Raw genomic sequence first — 25,294 nt, forward strand, 5'->3', positions numbered from 1 at the left:
TAAAAAGTGTTAAAACCTCCTGTGACATTTTTTTCTTTTGGTATCTTTATGCCTTTATGTCATATACATTTCCTGTAGTGCAGACTCCACACGAAGTGAGAGGAAAGAGTACTGATCTCAGTACACGTGACCCCCAATAGAAGATTATGTTCCTTTTCTGATGACAACCTTAAATGTTCCCTAATTTTCAGCACAAATACAAGTCACTCGGACAAGAATAAAGGATGGACCTTCCCAGTCTGGGGACATGACAGAGGTTCTCGCCCTTCCTGGAAACAAAGTATAAACATTACAGTCAGGCAACTAGAATCTAACAATGGCACTACTATCTCTCAAAACAGCATTACTTTAAACAAATCCTCATACAGAATGTCAAGGGAAAGCTCTTCCTCTCAACCTAAGAATATCAAAAAAAATGTCTCATCAAGGTCTTTGCAGTGTAAACTGGTATAGATCAGTTCTACCTCCCAGGAATGGAAGTAAATAATCCTATGTGCATCTTATAGCTAGCTGGAAGCTTCACAATCTTTGCCATTAGCAGGCGCACTATCACCTGAACTATTTGCTGACATATCAGACTGGAAGAAATGGAGCAAACAAACCTGTAAAAGCTCCTATTAGCCTGAACCAAAATACATGACCTTCTGCTAAGTCTGACATGCCAGTGATATCCCAAGCTAACAGCAGATGGATCATCACGTGGATGGATGATAAAATAAGAACTATTACAATTACAAAAGTCTACCTTTCTAAGCATTTTCCTCTAAAATACTGAAATCACTGTTAGGATTCATTGAAGTTCAGCTAATGGTTGGCTGCGTAAAAGTTTCAAATTCCAAAATTTCTATTGCTATTTACAATTCAGGTTTAACCAAATGTGCATTACCAAATGTGCATTTTATTATGAATAATATTTTGGAAAACAGCCACAGCTAGAGCAGAAAAGTATGTTCCCTGGCAACATAATAGAACAAACTTCTTGTTATCTGGAAGTCAAGTAATCTTGCCATCAAGCCATGTCATCATTAAGCTGATGGACCGTGCATTACTCCCAGGGCTCTCATATGTTCTCAGTGGCCCAAAATGTCCATATTTAGGACCTCTGCTGCTTTGGGATGGCTAGTCACAATTGGGTATGGACTTTCTTCTACTGCTGCTGCTTTTTGTGGTACAATCATATTATGCCGTACAGGTAATATTTATCTTTCTACTATACTGGGTATACTCTGAATATACTGCACTATGTTTATTGTGCCATTATTGAGTAACATTAATATATTTTTATTTTATTAGTGACTGTAATCAACCAAAAACTACATTTATCTGGAATTTACCAATCCCTGTTGGTGCCAGATAAGTGACCCCAATAGAAGGTTACCCTCCTCTGCTGATGACAACCTTAAATGGTCCCTATAGCAGCGGTCACCAACCGTCGGCCCACAGACCACGGGTAGTCTCTGAGAAAATTTTGGTGGTCTGTGGCTCTGGCCGGTGCGCCCCCGAGCGGGCTCCGGAGAAGGACCCCGCTGGCAGGGTGCACCTGCCAGAGCTGCAGACCATGTTCCCTGTACAGAACGCAGGCTCAATTAAATGGGCAGGTTGTGTTTCTGGATCCCAGATCTGAGAACACGATGGGAGAGTGGGCGGAGTTTGGGTATCATGATGTCACTATGGGGGGGAGTTTCTTCCCCATTGAGTAACAACCAGACGGTAATTTTAGTGGTCTGCAGGACCGAAAGAGTTGGAGACCACTGCCCTACAATTTACTGTACCTAAAATTACCATTTCTCTCCAACTGGAAGCATTGGTCTAACATTTCCTATAGCTCTCAAAAAAGCAGCAAATTGGAAGTGATTTCTGATTGGAGAGCTGCAGCTCTGATGTAGCAGGTGGTGTGCCAGACCTCTGCAGAGAGACTACTGCTTTCATGTAAAGCATGGGTCAGTTTCTGCATCATGTCATCAGGGGACAGGCTTGTCTATTCAGGCTGTAGTTTCTTTCTTAGCAAACTTTGTGAACCTGTAGTTTTGATGCATCTGGAATGTATTTATCATATAACACATAAGTCACACCTAACGACAAGACACAATGCCCCTGATTCATCAAGCAGAATCGGATGATCGCTCGCGCATTCGTATTCGCGATCCGAAATCGTACGCCGTTGCGCTATTCAGCAAACGGAAAAAGCTCGCGGCCAGAGCCGCGCATGTCCGGCAGCTTTACACTGGCGAGCTTGCATTAAAAGTCACTGCAAAAATCATTCATTCTAATGGCACACATATTACCCATAGCCCTAAAAAAAAATGTTTGCGCTGTTTAAATGGTTTAAACATTTATGTGCGCTAAGACGCTAATTAATTGCTATGATCGCACCATTGAGCTTAACAGATCCTCCTTAATCGCGCAGCTGAAATCTAATCGCCTTAATTGGAAAGATTCGCGCACCCTATTGCTCATTATTATGAAGGCAGGAATCCGGCTGGCAGTGAGGAGGCGCGTGTACGAGCACACTCGAGTCCGGACCGCGGTAAACCGTGACAGCTGGCCGCGCGTACTTTCGCGCTTCCAGCGAGCGCGGATTTTATTGATGAATCAGGGGCAATGGCTAACACACCATAACCTTTATTTCACTCCCTGTTAGTGTTGGAAAAAAACAAACAGATTGCTTGGCCAGAGAGCTGGGGCCAAATGCTTCTCAATTACTGCAAAAACATTCACAAGTGCTAAAAGATGCACAGCCAGAGGTTCATTATAGTTCTAAGCCATGAACTAGATGTCCTTTTTTGTTTAACTGAGTGAAACAAGATATGAGGACTACTCGTACATTATGTGCATACAGACAGCAGGTTTCACCATGCTAGCTGTACCATGCTCTGCCAACTGACAAAGTACAGGAAATTTGGAGGGGGGAGAAGGCAACTATTCTGTGGAATTTTACATTTACAAAAGAGAAGGGAAACTTACATTAAAATCCCAGCTTACCTAAACTTCACAATCTGACTGTGCTCCATTAGATCTGCCAAACAGACATAGATAGAAACTGATTTTACAGTCAGGTGGGTGCTCATAAAGCTGAACATTCTGAGACAGGGGAAAGAGACACTGGAATTCAAAATAAAGAAGAGACCATTGCCTTTCCATGTCTCTATTACAAACACCATAAGGAATGACTGCTTTAAACAATCAGTACTTTGACCCACCATTTTGTTTGTCTTATGTTGGCTTTTTCTTTTTTTTTTTTAAATAGAGGTATATTTATCACACCAAAAAGAGCAATTTGCTATGAAAGGAATACAAGCCCTTTTAAATGAAAGACTGTAGACAGCAATGAAATAGAGTGAACTCAGCACCAAAAGGAACGTCTTATCGGTGCAGTTTTGGAGAAGAACTGCTCCACAGTGCCTGCAGCTACTGAGAGCAACAATTATTTCTTTTAAAGCTTATTTACTAATTGTAAAAAGATATACGTATTTAAATATCTATATCAGAGCCACAAGTTCGCTTTATCTTTAGTGAAGCAATAAAGTTCTAAACTATAAACAAAGTTGACTATTTTTCTCCAGGACCTCACCAAGTCATTTCATCCTTTCATTACTTTTATTAGTACAATATAGGTGGGCCAGGGCAGGATCAGCATCTGGTCATAGGGAGTTATCTTTTCGATTAGGGAAGTAACAAAAATATATAATGTGTGCCAAAAAGTGAATGTTCTGTTTTTATCATATGTTTGTGCACCACCAACACTGCCCAGGTATTTAGAGCTCATTTCTGTCAGATGCACTTGAGAATGCATAGATTAACAGATTCATCAGATCCCCAATGCATGTTTTAAAGAAAAATACATAGGAGGTTTATTGTCGACAAGCCTCTATAAAGGCAAGTTGCTTGGCTGTCTTGGAATTATAACTCAAAAGTGGGATTGGTGGCGTACATTCAAGTAATGAAAATGTATTGAATTCAGAACTACATGCACAAAGTAACCATCTTCAGTTGATAATACCAACAGTAATAAGCCAACAGTTCTCTAAACATGAATTATCACATTGTGCGACTGATAGGGTTGGACAGAGATGATGGCAAGCTCTGGTCAAGGGTTAAAAAAGCACAAAGTTTTTCAGTAGCCTTGGGCAAAAGAACCTCCTGCTGTCTCAAAGGTAACATATTTTCGATCACCTTGCAATAATTTGATTTATTTTATGACTTTAGACACACTGTAATATACATATACAGTCCCAAGGGTAAAAGTGCATACCAGTATGAGCATGTAACATTAAAAAGCCCAAATTATGTACAGAATGTGCTCTACCTACTTTTTTTTGAGGAAGTTCATGCCACCTGAAAAATCTTGAGGAAAAAGCAGATCCCTTAGCGCCAACTAAGTGGAATGTCAAGCATCTGAGCATGAAATGTGTGGTCCTACCACTGTGAACTATTACATTGGCAAAAAAATGTTTGTTGACCAAACAGATTACAGTTATTTTAGGTTATGTTTGATGCACGGAATACAAATATGGTATTGGTTTTGCTAGATTAGCTCCAGTTTGTGAAATATTGACCTCAATAATGGCTTAAGTCCTGGTGAAATAGGGAAGGGTTTGGGTTCTTAGAGAACGGGGCTGACTTTTCATTGGGGTACAACCTATATGCCAGAGATGTTTGCACCTAAATGGAAGGGGTCTGCTGTGCTAGGGGAAAGACTTAAGCTACATACACACGTCCAATGGTTCTTGCCCGATAATCGGCTCAGGGATGATATCGGGCGTGTGTACAGCGCACATCATCCATCGTCCGAACGACCGTCCAGGCGGATCCACAGACGATGGATGACGAATGAACGTAATGCAAGGGAAGGTGGGGGGCACGCAGCAGGGTGCTGCTCTGTCGTTCTCCCCCTCCCCTCTCCATAGAGCAGAGCGGTGCTGTATGTACAGCACTTGTTCATGCATCTTTCAGTCTTTTGTCGTTGGAAAGGATTGTGAAGATCCTTTCCAACGGCAATAATTGCAGGTGTTATGCGGCTTTAGAGGAATGGTGGAGGAGTATTTAAACTAGGACAGAGGGGGGTGGAAAAGTTAAATAAGGTGGCATGAAGGTCAGACAGGGGTCAGCCACTAGTGGAGGGTGGATTGAGGATACTTGGGGGGAGGGTTATGGATAAATATAAGGAGCATCCCATGTTACAGACAAACATTGGATTGCGCAGTACTATTTGTACTGAAAAACAAAAGGATTTGTCAAACTAGGGGAGTTAGAAGCCTTGATGAATGAAGAGCATTTTGACTTAGTTGGGGTTGCTGAATCCTGGCTTTGTTCGTCGCATGACTGGGCTGTCAACATTCCTGGATATACTCTCTTTGGTAAAGACAGAGCCAAACAAAAGGGTGGTGGTGTCTGTCTGTATGGGAGAAGTGATCTAAAAGTGTGAAATGTGGAAGAAGAAATTGTTGATGGAGCAAGTGATGAGGTTGCATTATGGGTGGAGTTGAATAACACACAATTAAATATTGGAGTCTGCTATAGGCCCCCAGTGCTAAGAAAGAAATTGAGAATCAACTACTAGCACAGATAGAAAAAGCAGAAAAAAATGGAAAGGTTTAATCATGGGAGATTTCAACTACCCGGACATTGACTGGAGTAATGGCACTACAGGAACAGCAAAAGGGAGAACATTTATAAATTGAAAATGAAAGATAATTTTATGGTACAGTTTATAGAAGCCCCAACTAGAAATGATACTCTGCTGGACCTAGTTCTTTCTAACAGAGCTTATAACCAATGTTCATATTAAAAAGAATTTGGGTAGCAGTGACTATATTATGATTTGATTTAATGTAGGTTGTAAACAGGAAGCAAAAACAGGAAAGATAATAACATTGAATTTTAAGAGAGCAAATTTTGCATTATTAAGGGCAGTTCTCTGTGACTTGGACTGGAAGACAATATTGTCCTCAAAGAACACAAAACAGAAATGAGAATGTTTCAAGATTGTTCTACACAAGCACACTGAAAAATATAAATATTCTGCATCGGGTAATAAGTTTGGAGGTTCAAATGAAAACCAAATTAAATGAAATGTGGCTCACAGCTGATGTTAAAAAAGCCATAAGGAACAAGAAAAGGGCATTCCAAAAATTAAAAAATGAAGGATCCCCTTCATCATTTGAAAACTATAAAGAATATAACAAAAGATGTAAAAGAGAGATAAAATGTGCAAAACTTCAAAATGAAAGACAGATTGCTCAGGAAAGGCAAACCCCCAAATTTTTTAAACTTTATTAATAGCAAAAAAAAACAGATTTGAGCATGTAGGACCCTTATAGGATATCTCTGGATTGGTAACTGGGGATAAAGAAAAGGCGGATGTGCTAAACACTTTTTTTTAGCTCTGTGTACACAAAGGAAAATGCTCATGTCCAAATTCATAATAGCAATGTCACTGCCTTAAACGGTTCACAATGGCTCAAAATTGATATGATTGAGAAACAGTTGGGCAAAATTAGGATTGACAAAGCACCAGGACCTGATGGATTACATCTAAGTGTCCTCAAAGCTCAGTCACTTCAAAGCCATTATTTCTAATTTTTAGAGACTCTTTAATCACTGGCATGGTACCAAAGGATTGGCGTAAGGCCAATGTGGTTCCTATCACGTTACCAGGCAACTACAGGCCGGTTAGTTTAACGTCCATGGTTAGAAATGTCCTAAAGAGTTTGACTTAGAGGAGTTTCTGCCAGAAAATTGTGTCATTTTTCTGCCAAAAAAGTGATAGTCAGCATGGCTTCAAGAAAGACTGAAGTTGTCAAACAAATATACTCTCTTTTTATGAGGAAGTAAACAGGTAGACAGTGGAATAGCAGTTGATATAGTGTACTTGGACATTGCTAAAGCATTTAACACAGTACCCCACTGACCGTTAATATGCAAGTTAGGCTCAATAGGTTTGGAAAAGTCAATCTGTAAATGGATAGAAAACTGCATCCAGGGAGTAGTGATTAATGGTGAAGGTTATTAGTGGTGTGTGTACCCCAGGGTTCTATGTTGGGACCTTTATTGTTTATCACATCCTTATAAATGATACAGAGTTTGGGACTAAAAGTACCATTTCTGTGTAATAACAGCATGCAACGTCAAGATTCAGCATCAAAAGCTAGCAAAATACGTTCTTGTATCAAAAGAGGATTAGACTGCAGAGATAGAGATATAATCCTGCCGGTGTACAAAGCATTGGTCAGACAACATCTGGAATATGCAGTCCAGTTTTAGGCACCGGTTCACAAAAAGGACATTGTGGAATTTGAGAGAGTGCAGAGAAGGGCAACTAAACTAATAAAAGGAATGGAGGAGCTATGAGGAGAGATTAGCTGAACTGAATCTATTCTTTCTTGAGATGAGACATTTAAGTTGGGTAATGAGCACCCTGTAAAAATATATAAATGGTCCATGCAGATAAGTCTCTTCATAATTATTCACTTTGGGATCATTACAAAGAACAAGAGGGCACTCTTTGCGTCTGGAGGAAGAGAAGTTTAAGCTTCGAATAAGGAAGGGATTCTTCACTGTAAGGTCTGTGAAAATGTGGAATAGGCTCCCTCAGGAAGTAGTTTCAGCAACTACTATAGATTGCTTTAGGAAAAAGCTGGATGTTTTTCCAGAAGCACAGAACATAACTGGGTGTTAAGGCTTTAACCTCCCGAGCGGTAAGCCCAAATGTGACTCGGAGTAAAAAAAACCTGCTAAAAGCAGCCACACTCGGGTTAACTAAAAAATTTAAAAAAAAAAAAGCCTTACTTGGTCCTATCAGCATCCTCCCACATGCTCTAGTGTCCTGCCATCCTCTGGCAGCTTGCACTTCGATCTGTCTTTAGGCAAGTGCGCTGTCGTTCCCTGGGAGTTCCTGGCGGCGTTGATGCGTACAGCCGTCGCTAGGGGCGCAACAAGAATTTCAAATTATTTTGTATGGTATTCAATACAAAATAACTGTATTGAATGCAATACAATGGATTTATATGTCTAAAAGAGGTACATTGTCTTTCATGAAAATGTATTTTACAGTATAATATATTAGTATGAGTATAATAAGGTTTGAAACACAAAATCATGTCAAAGTTTCAACCATTGGCTCGTTAATGATGTTCGCTGCACCTTTTTTCATGTTTTCCCTTGGAGGCCATGTCACTTTTTTTCCAGTGACACTGCTTTGCTCTACTATCCAACAAGCAGATGAAACATGGGTACTTTGTGTATTCACGTTGCTGTTCAAGTAGGAAATTTACCATTTTTAAATAAACACATATGGACCATTCGTGTTCATGATAGCAAAGCTTTTGTAGGACCATTTTGATATTTTCATATTCTTTAGGTTTTGTTAAGTGACCAATTGGAATTGATGCATAGCAGTTGCTAATTATGCAGTAAAACCAATTTCAAACTTCCAGAGAACGGTCTATGAAAAGCTGCCAGTCTTCTGCTCGGTATTCTGGTACTTCCATATGGTCTAGTAGTCCAGGGATGTTACAACAGTACACAAAGTCTCCATCTTCACCGAAATATGGTAGGAGTGTCACCTCTATTGTCCTATAAACTTTTATTTTAACTTCCGGTCTCAGACATTTCTTTTTTTTTTTTAGCCTGGATGCTAAAAGTTCAGATGCATGTTTTGACAGACTTAGGTCATGTATTAAAATCATTGAGCTTTTCCTGGGGGAACTGCTGGTTTGATGAAAGACTTCCTTCATATTCACTTCCACTGCTAACTCCTGGATTACACTTCAAACCCTGTATATCCCCCATGTCGGATACAGGAATATCAGGGAGTGTACTAAATACTGGTATAGGACATCAGCACCATGTGGCACAGGTTGTCCTGCTGATTCCAAATCAAGGTACTCCCAATTGTTTTCCTTGGAACGTTTAAAACCGTTTACATTCACAGCACAAAAATACCAATAATTATGATGATTTTTGCCCTCTCGCCAAACCATAGGTGCACCAAATTTCAATCTTTTCAGTTTTCCATTTTTCCACTGACGTAGACACAAGTCTTGCATACCATATGGGGAGCCCAATACCTATTTTGGTACCCAAGTTTAACACCAAAATATGCAGGATATGCTTGTTTCCCAAATTCTGTAAAAGTAGCAAAATACATTAGGGTCATTTAAACAACTTCTTCTTGAAGAACTCATATTTCTGTAAAAAAAAGAAAATGTATGAATAAAAAGAAGGCAAATGAAAGTTTCATGAAAAAAATGCTACATTTAATAAAATAAAATGCAAAATATATGTGTAAATAAAGATTGATAATATTATGCTGTGTTAACAATTGATGTTGGTAAAATCGTCTATTCCGATTCCTGTATCACAAGAACTAGAGCCAATTAAATGAAACTCTGGATTCAGCAGACCTGAAATACACTTAATATATTAAAAACTCTTTGCCAAGTGAAATTTTTTTTTTTTTTTTTTTTTGAGCTGTGTTATTACAATATTTACAATGTCCTACATTTTAGAAAAGGGGCAATTCTTTTTTCTTTTTAAATTGTTCACCATGTAAAGTCATCTGTGCCACAGCACTAGTGGTAATGTGAAGGAATAATTGAAACAGACATGGGATGTTTCAGTCTGCGTACAAAAGAACTCATCCTTATCCATATTTTATGAATCAGGACTTATAGTTCTGCATTGAGAGAATGCCAAGGGGCCTGTGGCATTAAAGAGCATAAAAGCATCAGATGCAGAGGCAGAAAGGTATAAGGCAAGTAATAAAAGCTCTTTATCGAACATCTAGGTTAGTGTTTCTCAAACAGGGTTCCGCCAGAGGTTGCTAGGGGTAACCTGAGCAATGCGCAGTTTGTGCCTCTCAGGTCAGTTTATGAACATCAATAATCTTTTTGGCTGTCTGTAAGAGTGACATTCTTCCTACTGGCCAGCATTGTAAGAGGTATTTTCCCATTGACCAGCACACTGTGAGCTGTGGATAAGGTAAATTTAGAAGGGGTTCCCTGAACACATCAAAGTTTTTCAAGAGTTCCCTCATGTTGAAAAGGTAGAGAAACATGGCTCTAGATAGGTTGCCATCACATACTGTGCAGAGTGATCAAGCTGAGATGCCATTGAGGCCTTTAAGGCTTCTATTCAGTAGACTGAAATATTTAAAAAAAACGTCCTATACTATAAAAAAATATTGAGAGGTACGCTTTTCAATGCAATATTTCTGCGGTGGATTTCACACTACTACACGAAAATACAAGAGATAAATGATATGGTTTCTGTTATATATATTGTACTTTAAATGTTGATGATCACAATTTTTTTATGGCATGGTTTCTACAGTGTGTGAGGGGTGAAAGACCTTTCTTATTATACTCGTATCACAAGAGCTTGAGTAAACTCCTTTTCTTGAAACCACATGGATTTCCTGAGACTTCGAGGACAGAAATGACTGATGCAGAATATCCCAGCTAATAAAGCGAATACAGCCCCAAATAACAAACCACTAAGGAACAATATACATTAATAAATATAGTATCTGACTGCTTTATATTTTCTATTTGTGACCTGTGGTCCATGGTCTCTGAACAAAGTTCTAACTGCATCATTCTGTTCACGGTCCCTCCCACTATTTTCATTACTTTTAACATACTATTCCTACCTCACGGTGCAGACTTTATTTGAAGTCAAATCATTTTTCTCGACAGTAGTTTCTGCTTATTTTTGTCTTTCATATTCCAGTCCCACATTGCAATACACTTCCATAACCAGTGAGAATGGGCCCTAAAGGCTGGAATTAAGGCCAGTAAGTGTCCGGTCAGTAGAACAGCCTAGCTGTAAGGTTATTATAGTGAAAAGTATGATGACAACCTGGGTAGGAGGCAATAAACTGTAAATGTAGACAAATAATAAATGACAAAATTAAACTGCTCTGTTTCATTATTACAGCATTTAATATTTCTCTTTTTTCCTTTCCAGACATAGACAGAAATACCAACAAAATCTGCATGTTACCTAACTGTGGTTATATTCACTGGAAACTCTACCATGCCAGAGATGAATGCATTCTGTGCAAGCTGTGTAAACCTTAGGACTGGATGAATAGAAAAACAAATCATTTGACATGTAAAGTTACCTTATAGGTATTTTGCAATACAGTGCCATAATGCTCAGTTTGAAAAAAAAAAAAAAAAGTTATAAAAGTTTATAGCTCAGAAAGGTCAAAGTTATTTCCCTATTATTTTCAATAAAGCGCAGTGGGAGAAGTTTTCCAATAGCAGTGACATCTAACCTAATCTAATCTAGGACATCTGGCCAACTGATTTCACTGATCTTTACCCGAGTCTGGCATTTTTCACAGAATACCCTTTATAGTATATCAAAAGTCAATTTTTGTTTTCCTATTTTGGATACAGTATGCAAAGTATAAAACCTCAGGTATTAGACCATCTTTATCACATATTTGTGATATCAAATATTTGCCTTCATTTCCTGTGCTGTAGACACAAAAAGTGAGAGGAAAACTCATCAAAAGAACACACAGTAAATATCCTCAACAGGAACACACGCCAATATGAACATGATTGATTGTCATTGGAAACTGCATCTATAAAACACTGAGAGAATATTTTTTCTATTTTCTTGCTATTCCTGTGTTTTTTAACAACTGTATTATATTTACCAACATTTTTCAATCACACATACCTTAGAGCAGAATACTTGCTGTGCTTTTCGTGCATATTCAGAAAATTACACACATTTTGCACAGTGACTGTAAGGTAATAACTCAATAAACTTAATTTACAGAGTACCCACATTAGGATACCAATCTTTATTATTAGGAAAGTTAGGTTTTTCAGCCATCTGTGGGTCTAAACACAAAAATATCAATGTTTTGCAGTTTACCACTAATAAATATGTTTTAAACATTGGTAAACTGTAATATATTGCATTGATGTTCTATAGTTTAGAGTTCCTTTAGGGCTTGTTATGTCGCCATTTCATTCCATAATTATGACTTGTTACACTGAAGAAAGACTAACTGTTACTTAAATAGTAAGGAAGTTGCCCTGACCTGAACAGATGCCAAAACTCAATGTTTACCTAAATTACCAATCTAACATCTCTGGGCAAACTTGTAATACTTACATAATCACATTCTTCCTATGAATAAAAGTTCAAAACGAAGAATGTAAACTTATCACTAGCAATTTTGGGATATGAAGTAACACCCAGCAGACACATTTAAAGTGTAACCAAAGGCAAAACTTTTTTTTAACTTTTAGATTCGTGATTTTGGGTTAGAACTCTGATCATGCTTTTGACCTAATTCTCAAGATCACTGGGAGACAAAGAAAGAGGTAAGTCCTAAATTCTGAGTTGCCACCAAAAATGAAACAAAGAAGAGATTTTCCACTGTTGACACCTGTTCCAATGGCAATCTGAGGTCATCTGAAAGAACAACAGACAGTTTTACCACCTAAAAAAATCAAGGGACTCATCCACAACTATCACAAAATACTGCATGCCATGACTGATGCTAAAGAGAGCAATGCACAGTACTGGGAGCTAAGGGAATGCAAACCTTTAAACAGGCACCAATAATATTTTCCTTATTGCCATGTTTTGCTTATTGGTTGTGCTTTTCTGTGATGCCTTACAGTTTTATTTGGATCGCAAAAAAAGTAAGTGAAAAATGTGTTGTCAGGTCACTCATGTTTACTTAAAAGAAGACATCTCACAAATTCTTTCAGGGTATATGAACCTATGAACACAAATATAGCATTTAGAATTTCCAATTGTGCTTGGAAAACAGTAAAACACTCAAAATTGTATATAGATGTTTTGGTAAAAAATCTATATTAGTCTGAATTAAGTACCAAATCCAGGTATTAAGTATGTATTAGGTAGGTATTAAAAAAACTCAATGGCATATTGAATAATGATATACAGAGGGCTGTAATAATCTATGTCTTTTATAACTGCACAGTATAGTCTAACTATGTAGTCTATGTGGGAGGGTTCATTTTCTTTTATTTGTTAACTACATTTTTTTATGTATTTTTTTTTTCACGGAGGCATTTTATTATAAATGTTTTCATTCAAAAGCCACACATTTTTCAAATGTAATCAATTATTAAAATGTATGAATCCTAGAGAAATTTGTGTAAAACCTTTACAAACAACCCCATGAATTTGATTATTATGACATTGGGGCTGATACCTCCTTACACTCCAGTCAGTGCACATTGGGGACAGTGAGTCTAACTATTGCCTACTCAGCCACTGTCATCGAGATTCTGCCAGTTCATATTCCAGGAATGGTCAGAGCTTCTGTGCATCTAAGATCATTAACTAATCTCTTCTATTCTCCATCCTGAATCTTCCTAGTGGTTCCATGCTCACAAATAGGCAAAGTTGCTCCAGAGACCACCTGGTCACAAAAAAGTTTTTATTGTGAGATATTTGACATCGATTTGCTCTCACAATTTCACTGAGCTTATTACCTTCAATATCATGCCGGCTCATACAGCTAATGCACCATCAAAACAAAGAAAAGGTTCAGGGGAATATGTTTAGGTGATCACACACACACACAAGAAGATATTTCACATTTCAGTGCTCATAGTGGACAATTAAAAGGGATTTAAAATACTAAACAATCGTTTTAAAAACTGTATAAAGTCTTAATTGTGTAGCTATTTCACAGTGTAGAGGAATTATCCTTTAAATACATTTTGAAAATGTAGGGAGATTCGCATTAAAAGAGAAATTACATCATCATTGTTATCATCATTATTATTATCTCAAGCCATCTGATGTATGAAAAGTTCTTTCTTTCAGACACACAATTGTAAACTGTCCTATTATTTGCTTCAGTGTAACTGGAAAGTTTCTTTTACTAAAGTGCTGCTAATACCACAGGGAAATTTGTGTGTACAGCAGAAGAAAGTCACTGTTTGTAAATGATTGACCTCACCTGTGAATCCCTTTGAATTCTTAGATCTGAGACCCATTATTTTGGAGTAATTTTGTCAAAGAAGTTTGACAAAGACAAACTTGGTGAGTGACTTTCCTTCTTGATAACTTAGTCAAATCACAAATGTGATACAATTTTTTGGTTCTGAAAAGATGCTATTCTGAGTAACAGTAAAGTCCCCTGTGGAAACCATAATGTCCTGTGATGTCCTTTTATTGCTCAGTTCATTTAAACATTGAAACTGCACTGACATCATAAATGATCTGAAAAGACCAAAATGAGGAACAAGATAGGCCTTTTCAAAAAAAGAAAGCCATTGCATTTTTTTAGAGGTCATAAAGTTATTTAAAATGAAATTCCAACAAGTCATTAAGGGGCAATATATGCAGGAAAATAATATGCATGGCAGTCATGTGTAGGAGAAAAGACAGAGGGTATGACAGCAGGAAGTACAAACAGGAGAGGAAAGCAGAAGGTATGACAGTGGACGGTATGAGCAGTAAAGTAGTTGCAGTTGTCTGATAGCGGAGAATATGCGCAGAAGAGAAATATGAAGTGTATACTAGTGTGCAGGAGAATATATGAGGTGTCGTGTATGTGCAGAATGGGTTGTATGAGGGGTATGATGGGGGAATATTTGTGGAGAATGAGGGTATGACAACCAGTGGAAGAGTTTAGCTTTCGATTCACAAATGGTGGTTACGGATTTTTTTATAATTAGCAACAACATTTACGAAACTGACTAATCATAAAAGTAGAAGCAAAACGCTCCACATGGGGGTTTCACAGAAGAACAAAGACCTAGAACACAGCCAGTTAAAGATGAAGTAGGTTTTGTCTGGGACAGTAAAGTGGTGGTGAGTGTGTCATCAGTACTGCTGTCCACACAATTGCTGACAAAAATTATTAGACTGTTGGGTTTTTTGAGTCTGGGGATGATGGAACTTGTGCATGTGTTAAATATATATTTTTTTAGCACATAAACAATCCACTCTTATAAGGCCTCATCCTCAACCATCTCATTAGCACCCGGCCAACAGAAATTTTAAATATACCAAACTTTGGAGCTACATATCCTCTCTATTGGAATGACCCTAATGAAAACAAAGTAGGAATTGGTCAATTAGGGGCAAAGCTGGATTTATAAGATGAGAAGCCTGCTAGTGGTTTATACATTTTAATAATGGAGATTCAAACTATGTTCATAAATGTCTTGTAGGTTAGTTGCTATTCAAAAAATACATTTAGCAGCAGTTCAACTGTAGCCAAGCCTGGTTACAATTTAAAAGTACAATTTGCAACCAACTTGAAATACACTCCTGGTTTTCAGAGTACTTTTGTATTTGTTCTATATTTATGTTTACAAATCTTGAATCACATTTCTGGCACAATAAAAACACATTAGGCTCTACAATGTGCATACAAATGAAAGGGATATGCAACCTAGTAATGGGAACACTATGTGATAGGATCTCATTACCTTAACATCTTACAATTAACTCTGGCACAAGCTGAAAGGATAAGGACAAACAGCAGCTGAAGCAGTGGGTGAGTGTTTTTGTCTCCTGGCATATTAATGTGTATTTCTACAGCAGGAAACATACATTTTGCACATGTAGATATGGAAAATTCATAAGGGGTGTTCTGAGCACACAAAGGGTAGTCATAAAAGCAAATACAAAATTATTTTTTTCCAGAATGCATGCCAGGATGTGATTTCAGAACATACATGTACACACATATACAAACAGGCACTGATGCTAGGTATTCAGATCAAATTTGGCAACCACTGAATACATCATTACTTGACAAGAACTATGACTGATTTGCCTAAAACACTGGGCAAAAAAAAGGAAAACACTTTTATGAAAGAAAAGTATAAAGTGTCCAGTTTAAAGTATGTCTTAAATATTCTGTGCGTCTCAAATTTAGTTACTGAATGATTCAAAGGACTGAGGCTGGCCAGGTGCTGATCATTATTAATATGAATTTATATAGCATTGGTTATTTCTGAAGCTCTTTACAGAGTTCGCAGATAACATGTCAACAACTGGTGCCTGGATATGTCATGGCTGGGAGAAATACCCAGGGGTCCCCACACCCCTGATGCTAGGTTCCTCGGTGCAGGGGTAAGAGGGGTAATTTCTAGGCCTCATTATTTGTGATATTTTTTTGGAGGATTAAGGCAACAAAGATGTCATGTATTCCAGTATCTCATTTTGTAATTGTGGGTCATAGCTCTACTTATTATAATAAAACACTCCTCAAAGGTTATATTCAGATGAAAGGGGTCCTAAAGCCAGTGCACACAGGTTAATGTTTTTGGTACTTTAGTGTAGTGGTCACCAAACTTTTGGACGTCACAGACCACTAAATTTAAGGACTCTGGATTGCGCATGTGCGGGGAGCCGTATGCCACTCAAAGGGGAATGAATTTCCCCCAGAGTGACCACATGATTCCAGAACCTGCCACACATGATGATCCAATCTGCCCACCACCCTGAGCCTGCGATCCATACAGGAGTCATGGTCCACGGCTTTGGCCGCTTTTTACCCCCACTGGGGTACTTCTCTTGACCCTGCTGGGTGGGCCACAGACCACCAAAATTTTCTTGTGGACCATCGGCGAACGCTGCTCTGGTGTAATTAAAATCAATTTTTCCAATACACAAGAGCACTTGGAGAAAGTCAATTTCATGCATGACATTTTGTAATAAAATACCTTTGTCCTCATATGACACTGTAAGCCGGTATATATCAATGGCCGACCTACAAAATGAAATGGAATTTGCCTTAAAGTGTAAGAAAATCCCAAACTTTTTTTTTTTAATTGGATACAGTTTTTTATTACCATCTTTCATCCCCACTGGGAAGAATTACCCTGTCTATTATTTATTGCCACAGGACAGAGAGAAAGGGAAATTAAATATCTTTGAGTTCACACAGGAAAAGAAGTTTAAGTAAAATCTTCCAATAGAACAAACTGTTCTGAGAGATCTTCTCTTACTTCCTGTTGTGTCGCTGTGAAAAGCAAGTGATAGTCTAAAGCTGTGTACACACGTCCAATTATTATCGTTGGAAATGAACGACCGATGAACGACTGACCAAAAATCGTTCTTAAAAAAAAAAGTGACCAACGACGCCGACGAACAAGGATAGTCGTTGGAAATGAATGACCGGCAAGGCGGATCTGATTGGACGACGATCGTTTACCATCTATCGCGTGTACGGTCGTTCAGTGATCGTGCATGTTCCGAGCATGCGCGATGAACGAACTTTCTATACAGGCTGTATTGTGTTTATGTGTATATCTCTATATATATATATATATATATATATATATATATAGCTTTATCTATAGAGGACCTGTCATATCAATATTAAAAATATGACCTGTCATTATTCTTTATCATTCATATGACAGGTCCCCTTTATTGGTAATAGTAATTTGGTCAGTTTCCAGCGCAGTTCTTCATCCTGTTCCTGAGCAGTTCCACACCCTGTTCCAGCGCAGTACTTCATCCTGTTTGTTCCAGTGCAGTTCTGCACCCTGTTCCAGCACAGTACTTCATCCTGTTTGTTCCAGAGCAGTTCTACACCCTGTTCCAGCGCAGTACTTCATCTTGTTTGTTCCAGCGCAGTTCTACACCCTGTTCCAGCGCAGTACTTCATCCTGTTTGTTCCAGCAATAAAAACAAGTTTTGCTTCAGTGCACTTTTAAGTGCAGCTTCATATTTAAAAACAGTTTTATATTTACCGACAAAAATTCATGATCTGTAAATATAAGCATTCACCAAAAGCTGTATGGGGTTCCATATGTATTCTTTACTGGCACTTACATATAGTAAATAAATTAAACTAAATTAAAGTCCACTATCCACATATGACTGCTACTCAAACTACAGAACTGACTTTTAAAGACCACTCATCACACACTACAGGACACATTACACAGGATTAAAAACGGGCTTTTTAATACAAATTTGCTATTTGTTACTTTTTAAAAAGAACTATAAAATGTTTGGTACCAAGTAATACACACTGCCAAAAACATGACACATATTCAAAGAAAAATATGCATAAAAACTGGTCGGTCTTTTTCGAGTTTTTTAACTGGCCCCAAATTTGTCAGTGTGCCTGGCAACTATAACACTCAGAGCAACATTCGACGTGCCTCAAGATTGAAAGCGTCTGATGCAATCACTGCACTTGCTACTGAGCAATCAATAGGATTCTCTCATTCTTTGCACCTCATACATTGTACCACGGCAAATTAAAGGTTAATAAACTCATATGCAACCTTTTGCATTTTCAGAATATGGGCCTGTTGGGAAGTGCTGTACACATTACTCAGTGTCACTTCTGAGAAATCAATAATCATTTACATATTACAGAGAGATGTACAAGTAAGTATGCATCCAAATGGTCCTTTTTTTTAGAAAATGTACATATATTGTAATGTGTAATTACTCAAAGAAAAAATTGGGAAGAAGTGTGATGCTGTCCACCATTGCTGCACAGGACTTTACAGGGGACTTAGGGACTCTCTACTACACAAAAAGCAACAATAAAGGAAAGTAATTTATCTATTAAGATTGAAAAAAAACGCCAAAGTATCCAGCAGAAACTCAAGCAAGCACACGTAAGAGATGTAAAGTCATGCCATTTCTACCCACTTACCAGTTGTGCACCAAGGGTTACTTAGGGGAGGTGGGCCACAGTTAGATACCAAGCATCCGACAGGTTTCCATATCACATCATAGTTAATAAAAGTTGTTACCTCTCGACTTCAAATCTGTCCACTTTTGCTTCCTAGAACCCCCAGACAATGAATAGGACCAACTGAATCAAAATAAATCAATGCTCTACATGACAGCACTGTAATTCCAACAAGCAGGACAACATATATTCAACACATCAATAGACATGTATACAAACCACCAGAGAGACTTGTTTGAAATATGCGAAACCCCACTCATCAAAGCAAATGAATTGATATTAACTCAAGTACAGAGTAACTGTCAATATTCATCTTGAAAACAAAATGTCACACTGAGCATTGGCATTTTTTTAATTTTATATATCACTAGTCAAATGTTGTTCTAATACTTTACAGATTGCTTTTCTTCTTCAACTCAATGGTGTGACACAATGGTTAAAACTCTATGGTATATAGTATGCTACTTTAGTGTATCCAAAAAAGAGTACCTGTTTGTAGAAAATGTATACATATATGTACATCATAGTCTTTTCCAAGTTGTATCCCAAGTCACTTGCATTACTTTTTACACCTTCTACATTGTGGGACTACAGTGACATACAAAATGTACTTTTTGGCCTGAGACATAATGGGGTAAGAGAGGTCCATGTAGTGGTTCCAAGGCATCAGTCAAGGCTTAACCTTTCAAAAAGGGTAAATTAAGAGTTTCTGTGCAAAGTTACTTTATTTCCATACAATTCAAAGATTTTAAAAGCCCCAGCATCACCTACAAGTCAACGAGGGCAAAGAAAACTATGCCAAGTTTTTATAAAAGGAACCGGTCAGGATACAGATATAGGAGGGTACATGTTTTAGTGCAGTCATCTTAATCCTTGTTTACCTCTTTAGTCTGTCATTACCAAAACACATGATATGCTCATGCTTGTTCTAGGTCACCGACTAAGTAAATCAAAAAAAAAATGACAGCTCCAAGGGCATGTACCTTTAAAAATAAGTCAACGGGGTAGCTCCGATATTCCTATCCTAACCGGATAGCTTTAAAGCCTGTTCACACTATAGTGCAGTGGTATCATGGGTATTATGTGAGTTGGTAAAACATGGTGCTATTCATTCTGAATGGCACCCTAATGCACATTGCCATTGGACGATCTGTGCAGTGCACTACAACGCACGGCAAAACACTACTGTATGTTGTAGTACACATATAAACAAAGATTAGGAAGCCCATTCAATTTAATCAGCTGCCTTTACACAACACACATTACAATGTGAATGGGGCCTAAATCCTCTATCTTCATCAATGTAACTGCAAAATGCAATAACCAACGTACCCTGCATCCCCATCAACATTCAGCTTTTGGTGAATGGTGATACTCAAAGTGATCAACTACAGCCTATGGGACAACAGGGAGAACACGCACCAAGCAGAAGAGGAGGTCTCAGCACTCATGTTTCTATGGAAACTGACTTTTACATTGGAAGCAATTTTTTTTTATTCTTGAAAGATCCAAAGAGCTTTTATTTTTTGATGAAACTAATGATTCTTTAAATGGATCACACTAAACAATGTCGATATTTGTTTTTCATATTTAAAACATTGTTTCCTATATATTTCTTTCATATAGAATTCCAAATATAATAACTATTATAGTAAATATTTGGGCTGCAGTATTATGTATTTACACGACAAGCAAAATCTGATTTCCCCCCAATACCTGGACAGCTGACATTCCAATTATTGCCTATAGTCACCCAAACATCGTCATGTAAAAAACAGGAGGAAGGTATGTGTGATCATTCATGATGACTTCTAATACGAGCAGATGTAAACCATCACACAACAAATACAACCCACTGATTGGAAGAAGAACAATAATAAAGCACCTTATGAGACCGAACGTGGCAGTCTGTACAACTCAATTGGACATATTGATTATATTGATTAGATTTACAATCAATAGGCAGAATGCCAGGTAAAAATAAATACATAAAAATAGATTGGATAACTTTATTATTGCAATCAAAACAATCTTGATGATGAATATTTAATTAAATATAAAGGTTAAATCAAAAGACTGAACAAGTGGTACATCAAATACTTTTAGTTTAGTACAAGAATAATTTTTTAACTAATGATGGAAAGTAAAGTTCCAACATTAAATATATATAAGAAATCCTCTGTCATCCCAGATGCTGCAGGTGTCACATCATGACAACCCCTGTGCCGATACTAGGTAAGTTGTGAAGTTGCAGGTAACCCCTCCCCAGCAGACAAATAGGTGACAGGATAAATATTTGTGGGTGACCCCGGTACCTGAAAGCATAGTCTTCCCTGTGGTCTCTGCTCGGGGACAGCTGTCCGTTCCTCTTTGTAAATAGCTTCTGGAATAGAGTGGGCGGCATATTGTGGAAAGCCCCAGCTAAGAAGTGACATTAAAGTGTCAGGAGAAGGCACATAGCGCCTGCCACCACTATCTCCAGCAGCACTCCATCACTATTCCAGTCATATGACTACTCACACTACATGGGAGGAACTCCCCGCCCGCTCACTAGCACTCCCAGCTCTGCCAGCCACTTCCTGTCCCGGAACGTCTCAGCTCTGCTCCCATTGGCTGGTTGCTCTCTGCTATATAAAGCCGTGTCACCCGGCATCCTTTCAGACGTGACAGTCATTAGGTGACGCTCTCTGTGTGGAGTCCTGGTGGTGTGTTCCTATAAACTATGCCTGCTATTCCTTCTCTGATTCACATCTATAATAATGAATACAAAGTCATATGACAGTATGTGTCAATGTACTTGTCATAAAATCATACTTCTTTAAATGGAACCTGTAAACATGGTGTCACTTTGTATGAAAAACGAGGGGATATATTTTTCAATTTGTTGGAACACTGGGCCTGATTTAATAAAGCTTTCCAAGGCTGGGGCGGATACACTTTCATCAGTGAAGCTGGGTGATCCACCGAGCCTGAAATGGATATGATCCGGGACTAAAAATATTTGCTAACAAATAGCAAATTACTTTTAAGAAATCCATTCCAGATTTGCTAGATTAACCAGCTTCACTGATAAATGTGTATACTCTCCAGTTATGGAAAGCTTTAATACATTAGGTCCACTGTCTCCTCATTGTTCTAATTAGAGCAGGATTTTATGGACAACCCCCAGCTTCCAGTGCGTGTGCTAGGAATGAATGCACTCCCTAGAGTTAAGTCACCCTGGCACGACCAAGATGGAGGAGAGGGAAAATGGTGACACTGTGATGAAACTAGGATTGGTGAGTATTTGAGAGATTAGTTTAGTTTAAACTACAATTACAAGCAGGTGGGTTTTTTATTGCAGAAGGGACAGGATAGCATGGAAGAGTTATGAGGATTGTGAGTATATCATATCTGCTGGGCTTCCTATACAAGTGAGATAACCCAATGTATTATTGTAGATTGTAGATGTGATCTGTTAGCTGTTATTATGCAGCTGATTTTTTTAATAGTGTTGGTTGGAGTCTCTCCATCTCCATCACAGTTTATCTTTGTGCTGGATATATTCTAAAAACACATGGAGCTGGAATATTCCCCACAAGAGAACATTTGCTGTAAGTGACTTTCACTGTCATTAATGATGGTAATAAAAAAAATCTTGCCAAATCAAGTTGAATTGAGACAAAATGAGATGACTTGAATTAAGTCAAATTTTACCATGAAATTCTCTGCAAATTGGACAAACTTGTAACAATTTAAGCACCCATTTTTGCTTTCTGTGCAAATCAGAAACCCTATTTTTCCTAACCTTAGTTCCTACCTCGATTTTAACTATATTCTACTTTAAAAATAATTCTAATAATAGTGATTTTTTTTCTCTCTAATAGAGAATTTATATCTGTAATTCTGACAGATAAAGTTGGACATATGTACCTGACTGAAGATGCATGTCTTCATTCTACCAGACTTCTCTGGGGCACAATTCTACCAGATTCTACCACAATTCTGCTTAGCAGCTAAGAAATTCTGCAATATAATTCCATGGTATGAAGCTGGACATTGTTATAGCAAATATCACTGCAAACATATGCCTTGTTTTAACCTTAATGCAACTCAATGAGATTCTTTCTCATTCTAATTCTGGTTCTTGATGAGAGCAGGAAGGAAGAGTGTATTAGAGGAGAAGATTTGCAGCTGTACAAGGACCTCCACAACCAGGAAGAAAACATGGTATTGTAGGGGAGAGTTGAGGCTGTTAACTACTAAGAGTGGCGGCTGCTTTTGTCACCCCTGTTAGGAACTTCTCTGTGCTACTGTCTTATAGTACATTGAGGTAAAAACCACCATTTTTTCACAGCAAAGACTTCTCATTTTCATTAAAGTTTTTTTTTCGACAAAAACTTTCTCTGTATTTACCACAGTTTATAGTAAGAACACTGCATAGAGGTACACACCACAGATACTGCAGTCGTGATCCTGATAATGTTCTGTACTCAAAGTTTACACTAATTCATATATATGAATATAAATGAAATATCAATGAGACCAATATTTTATCACTTCCTAATCCGGTGGCAATAGTCAATAGGTAATCTTAGTGAAAACTGCAGTTTCTAAAATATTTAACAATTACTTTTAAGAGTAAATAAACATACCAACATTTATAATTAATTAAAAGATTGGGTTTACATATATTATATATTATCATATATATCATATCAATATTCATGAGACATAAATTGTCCCCCTAAAGGTACACTTGTAAAACTGCTTCTTAATGCAAATATATTATCATCAAATCACATGGCAGCAACTCAATGCTTTTAGACATGTAGGCATTATCAAGACGTCATTGTCAGAATGATGTTTTAGATGACTTTGAACATGGCAGGGTTGTTGGTTGCCAGGCAGGCTTGTCTGAGTATTTCAGGAACTGCTGATCTGCTTGGATTTTCTCACACAACCACCCCTAGGGTTTACATAGAATGGTTCAAAAAGGAGAAATACTCAGTGAGGGAAAAACTTTGTTGTTGCCAGGGGTCAGAGAATGGCTGTCTAGTTTGACCTGATAGAATGGTAAAAGTAACTGAAAAAAACACTCATTACAAGCAAGGTATGCACAAGAGCATCACTGAATGCAAAACTAATCACACTTTAATGCAGAGGGCCTACAGCAGTAGTAGACTACATTGGGTGCCACTTCTGTGAGCTAAAAAAAAGGCACTCCAGACTATAGTTTCCATGGGCTCACCAAATTTGGGCAAGAGAAGATTGGAAAAATTCTGCATATTCTGATGAGACTTGATTTCTGGATGGGTTGTTGTGGTGTTATGGTATGGTTGATATGTTCTTGGTACACTTTGGGTCTTTTATTGGGAAATAAGTCCTATTACAATATAAATACTGGTATTTATATTAAAAAAAAAAAAAGATTAAAAAAAAAAGTTTAGCAGGTCTGTTTGCAAGTTAAACTCTAAAAACAGGTAAAGGTAGCATTTTTTATATTTATTTTTATATATATATATATATATATATATATATATATATATATATATATGACACACAGTCTGCATGGGGCTTGTGTGTTCCCACTAGGTTTGTGTGGCTTTTTTCCAAGCACACCTATTTTCTCCCACAGCCCAAAAACGTGTTGGTTAACTGCTTCCTTTCAAAAATTGTTCCCAACTTGTGATAATGGCATGAGGTAGTTGGTATGGATCTTAGATTGTCAGCACCACGAGGAACACTTAGTGACAAAACTATGGGCTCTGTAAGACGCTCTGTTTATAAATACAATATAATATTATTATGAAATGGAAATGCAAGAAATAGGCACATCTAAAGGGAAGCCGGAGCGCCTTGTTTGCATACCTGAAAAATGGTTTCTGTTGTGTATGTGCAAGAGCACACGCCAGGGAATCATATGATGAGATCACATGACTACAGCTCAGCACTGTTATTACCACTGCTGTTGTGTCTATAGAGGTGTTTCCTTGTGCGTGGGTGACTGGAACCTATTCTTAACAATACACAGACTTTCCTACACCACATCCCACTTAGTAACCTATTATCCACGTCGTGCTTGATTTTCAGACTATTGTTTCAAGGAGGGGCACAGAGAAAATCAACATACAGATACTGTACATATAAAAGGTTAAGAACTGGAGCAAGAAGGAGGTGTTTGTTATGATTTATAACACTCATTTGATTCACATATAATTTGTAATCCTGCCTGCAAAATCAAAGCAATGTCGCTGTCTTTTGTCTTTTCCCATATAGACTTTTTTTTGTATTTCCACTGTTTACTTACATTGATGATGTAAAACACAGCCCAGTTGTTCTCTCAAGCCAGTTTAGCCCAAGGATTTGCTATAATAATGACTAATATAATAATATGAATAAAATATGAATAATATAATAATGAGAAATTAGTGCATTTTAGGTAAGCATGGTGGTTTAAATGGGCAACAGGCATTGCCAGGTGGCTCCTTTGGCCATCAGAAAGATAGCACTCCAATGACTACTACAAAAAAACAGATTATTAATATTATTATTAAACAGGATTTATATAGCGCCAACATATTACGCAGCGCTGTACATTAAATAGGGATTGCAAATGACAGACTA

At 37.7% G+C, this 25,294-nt stretch overlaps 1 protein-coding gene across 3 annotated transcripts in view; it reads right to left on the reverse strand.

Moving 5' to 3' along the window:
* The window catches only part of FNIP1 (folliculin interacting protein 1), a 96,305-nt gene extending 75,096 nt beyond the window's left edge, over positions 1-21,209 (reverse strand). For 2 of the 3 annotated variants that reach the window (XM_072400823.1, XM_072400819.1), the window contains exon 1: positions 21,004-21,209. In XM_072400823.1, the coding sequence (XP_072256924.1) occupies positions 21,004-21,092 (89 nt within the window). In that variant the 5' untranslated portion in view covers positions 21,093-21,209. The remainder of the gene's footprint in view (positions 1-21,003) is intronic. The other variant, XM_072400822.1, reaches the window with a different exon arrangement.
* Positions 21,210-25,294: the final 4,085 nt, after the last annotated feature.

Source organism: Pyxicephalus adspersus, chromosome 2 (assembly GCF_032062135.1).
Source record: "Pyxicephalus adspersus chromosome 2, UCB_Pads_2.0, whole genome shotgun sequence".
In the NCBI taxonomy this organism is placed as follows: Eukaryota; Metazoa; Chordata; class Amphibia; order Anura; family Pyxicephalidae; genus Pyxicephalus; species Pyxicephalus adspersus.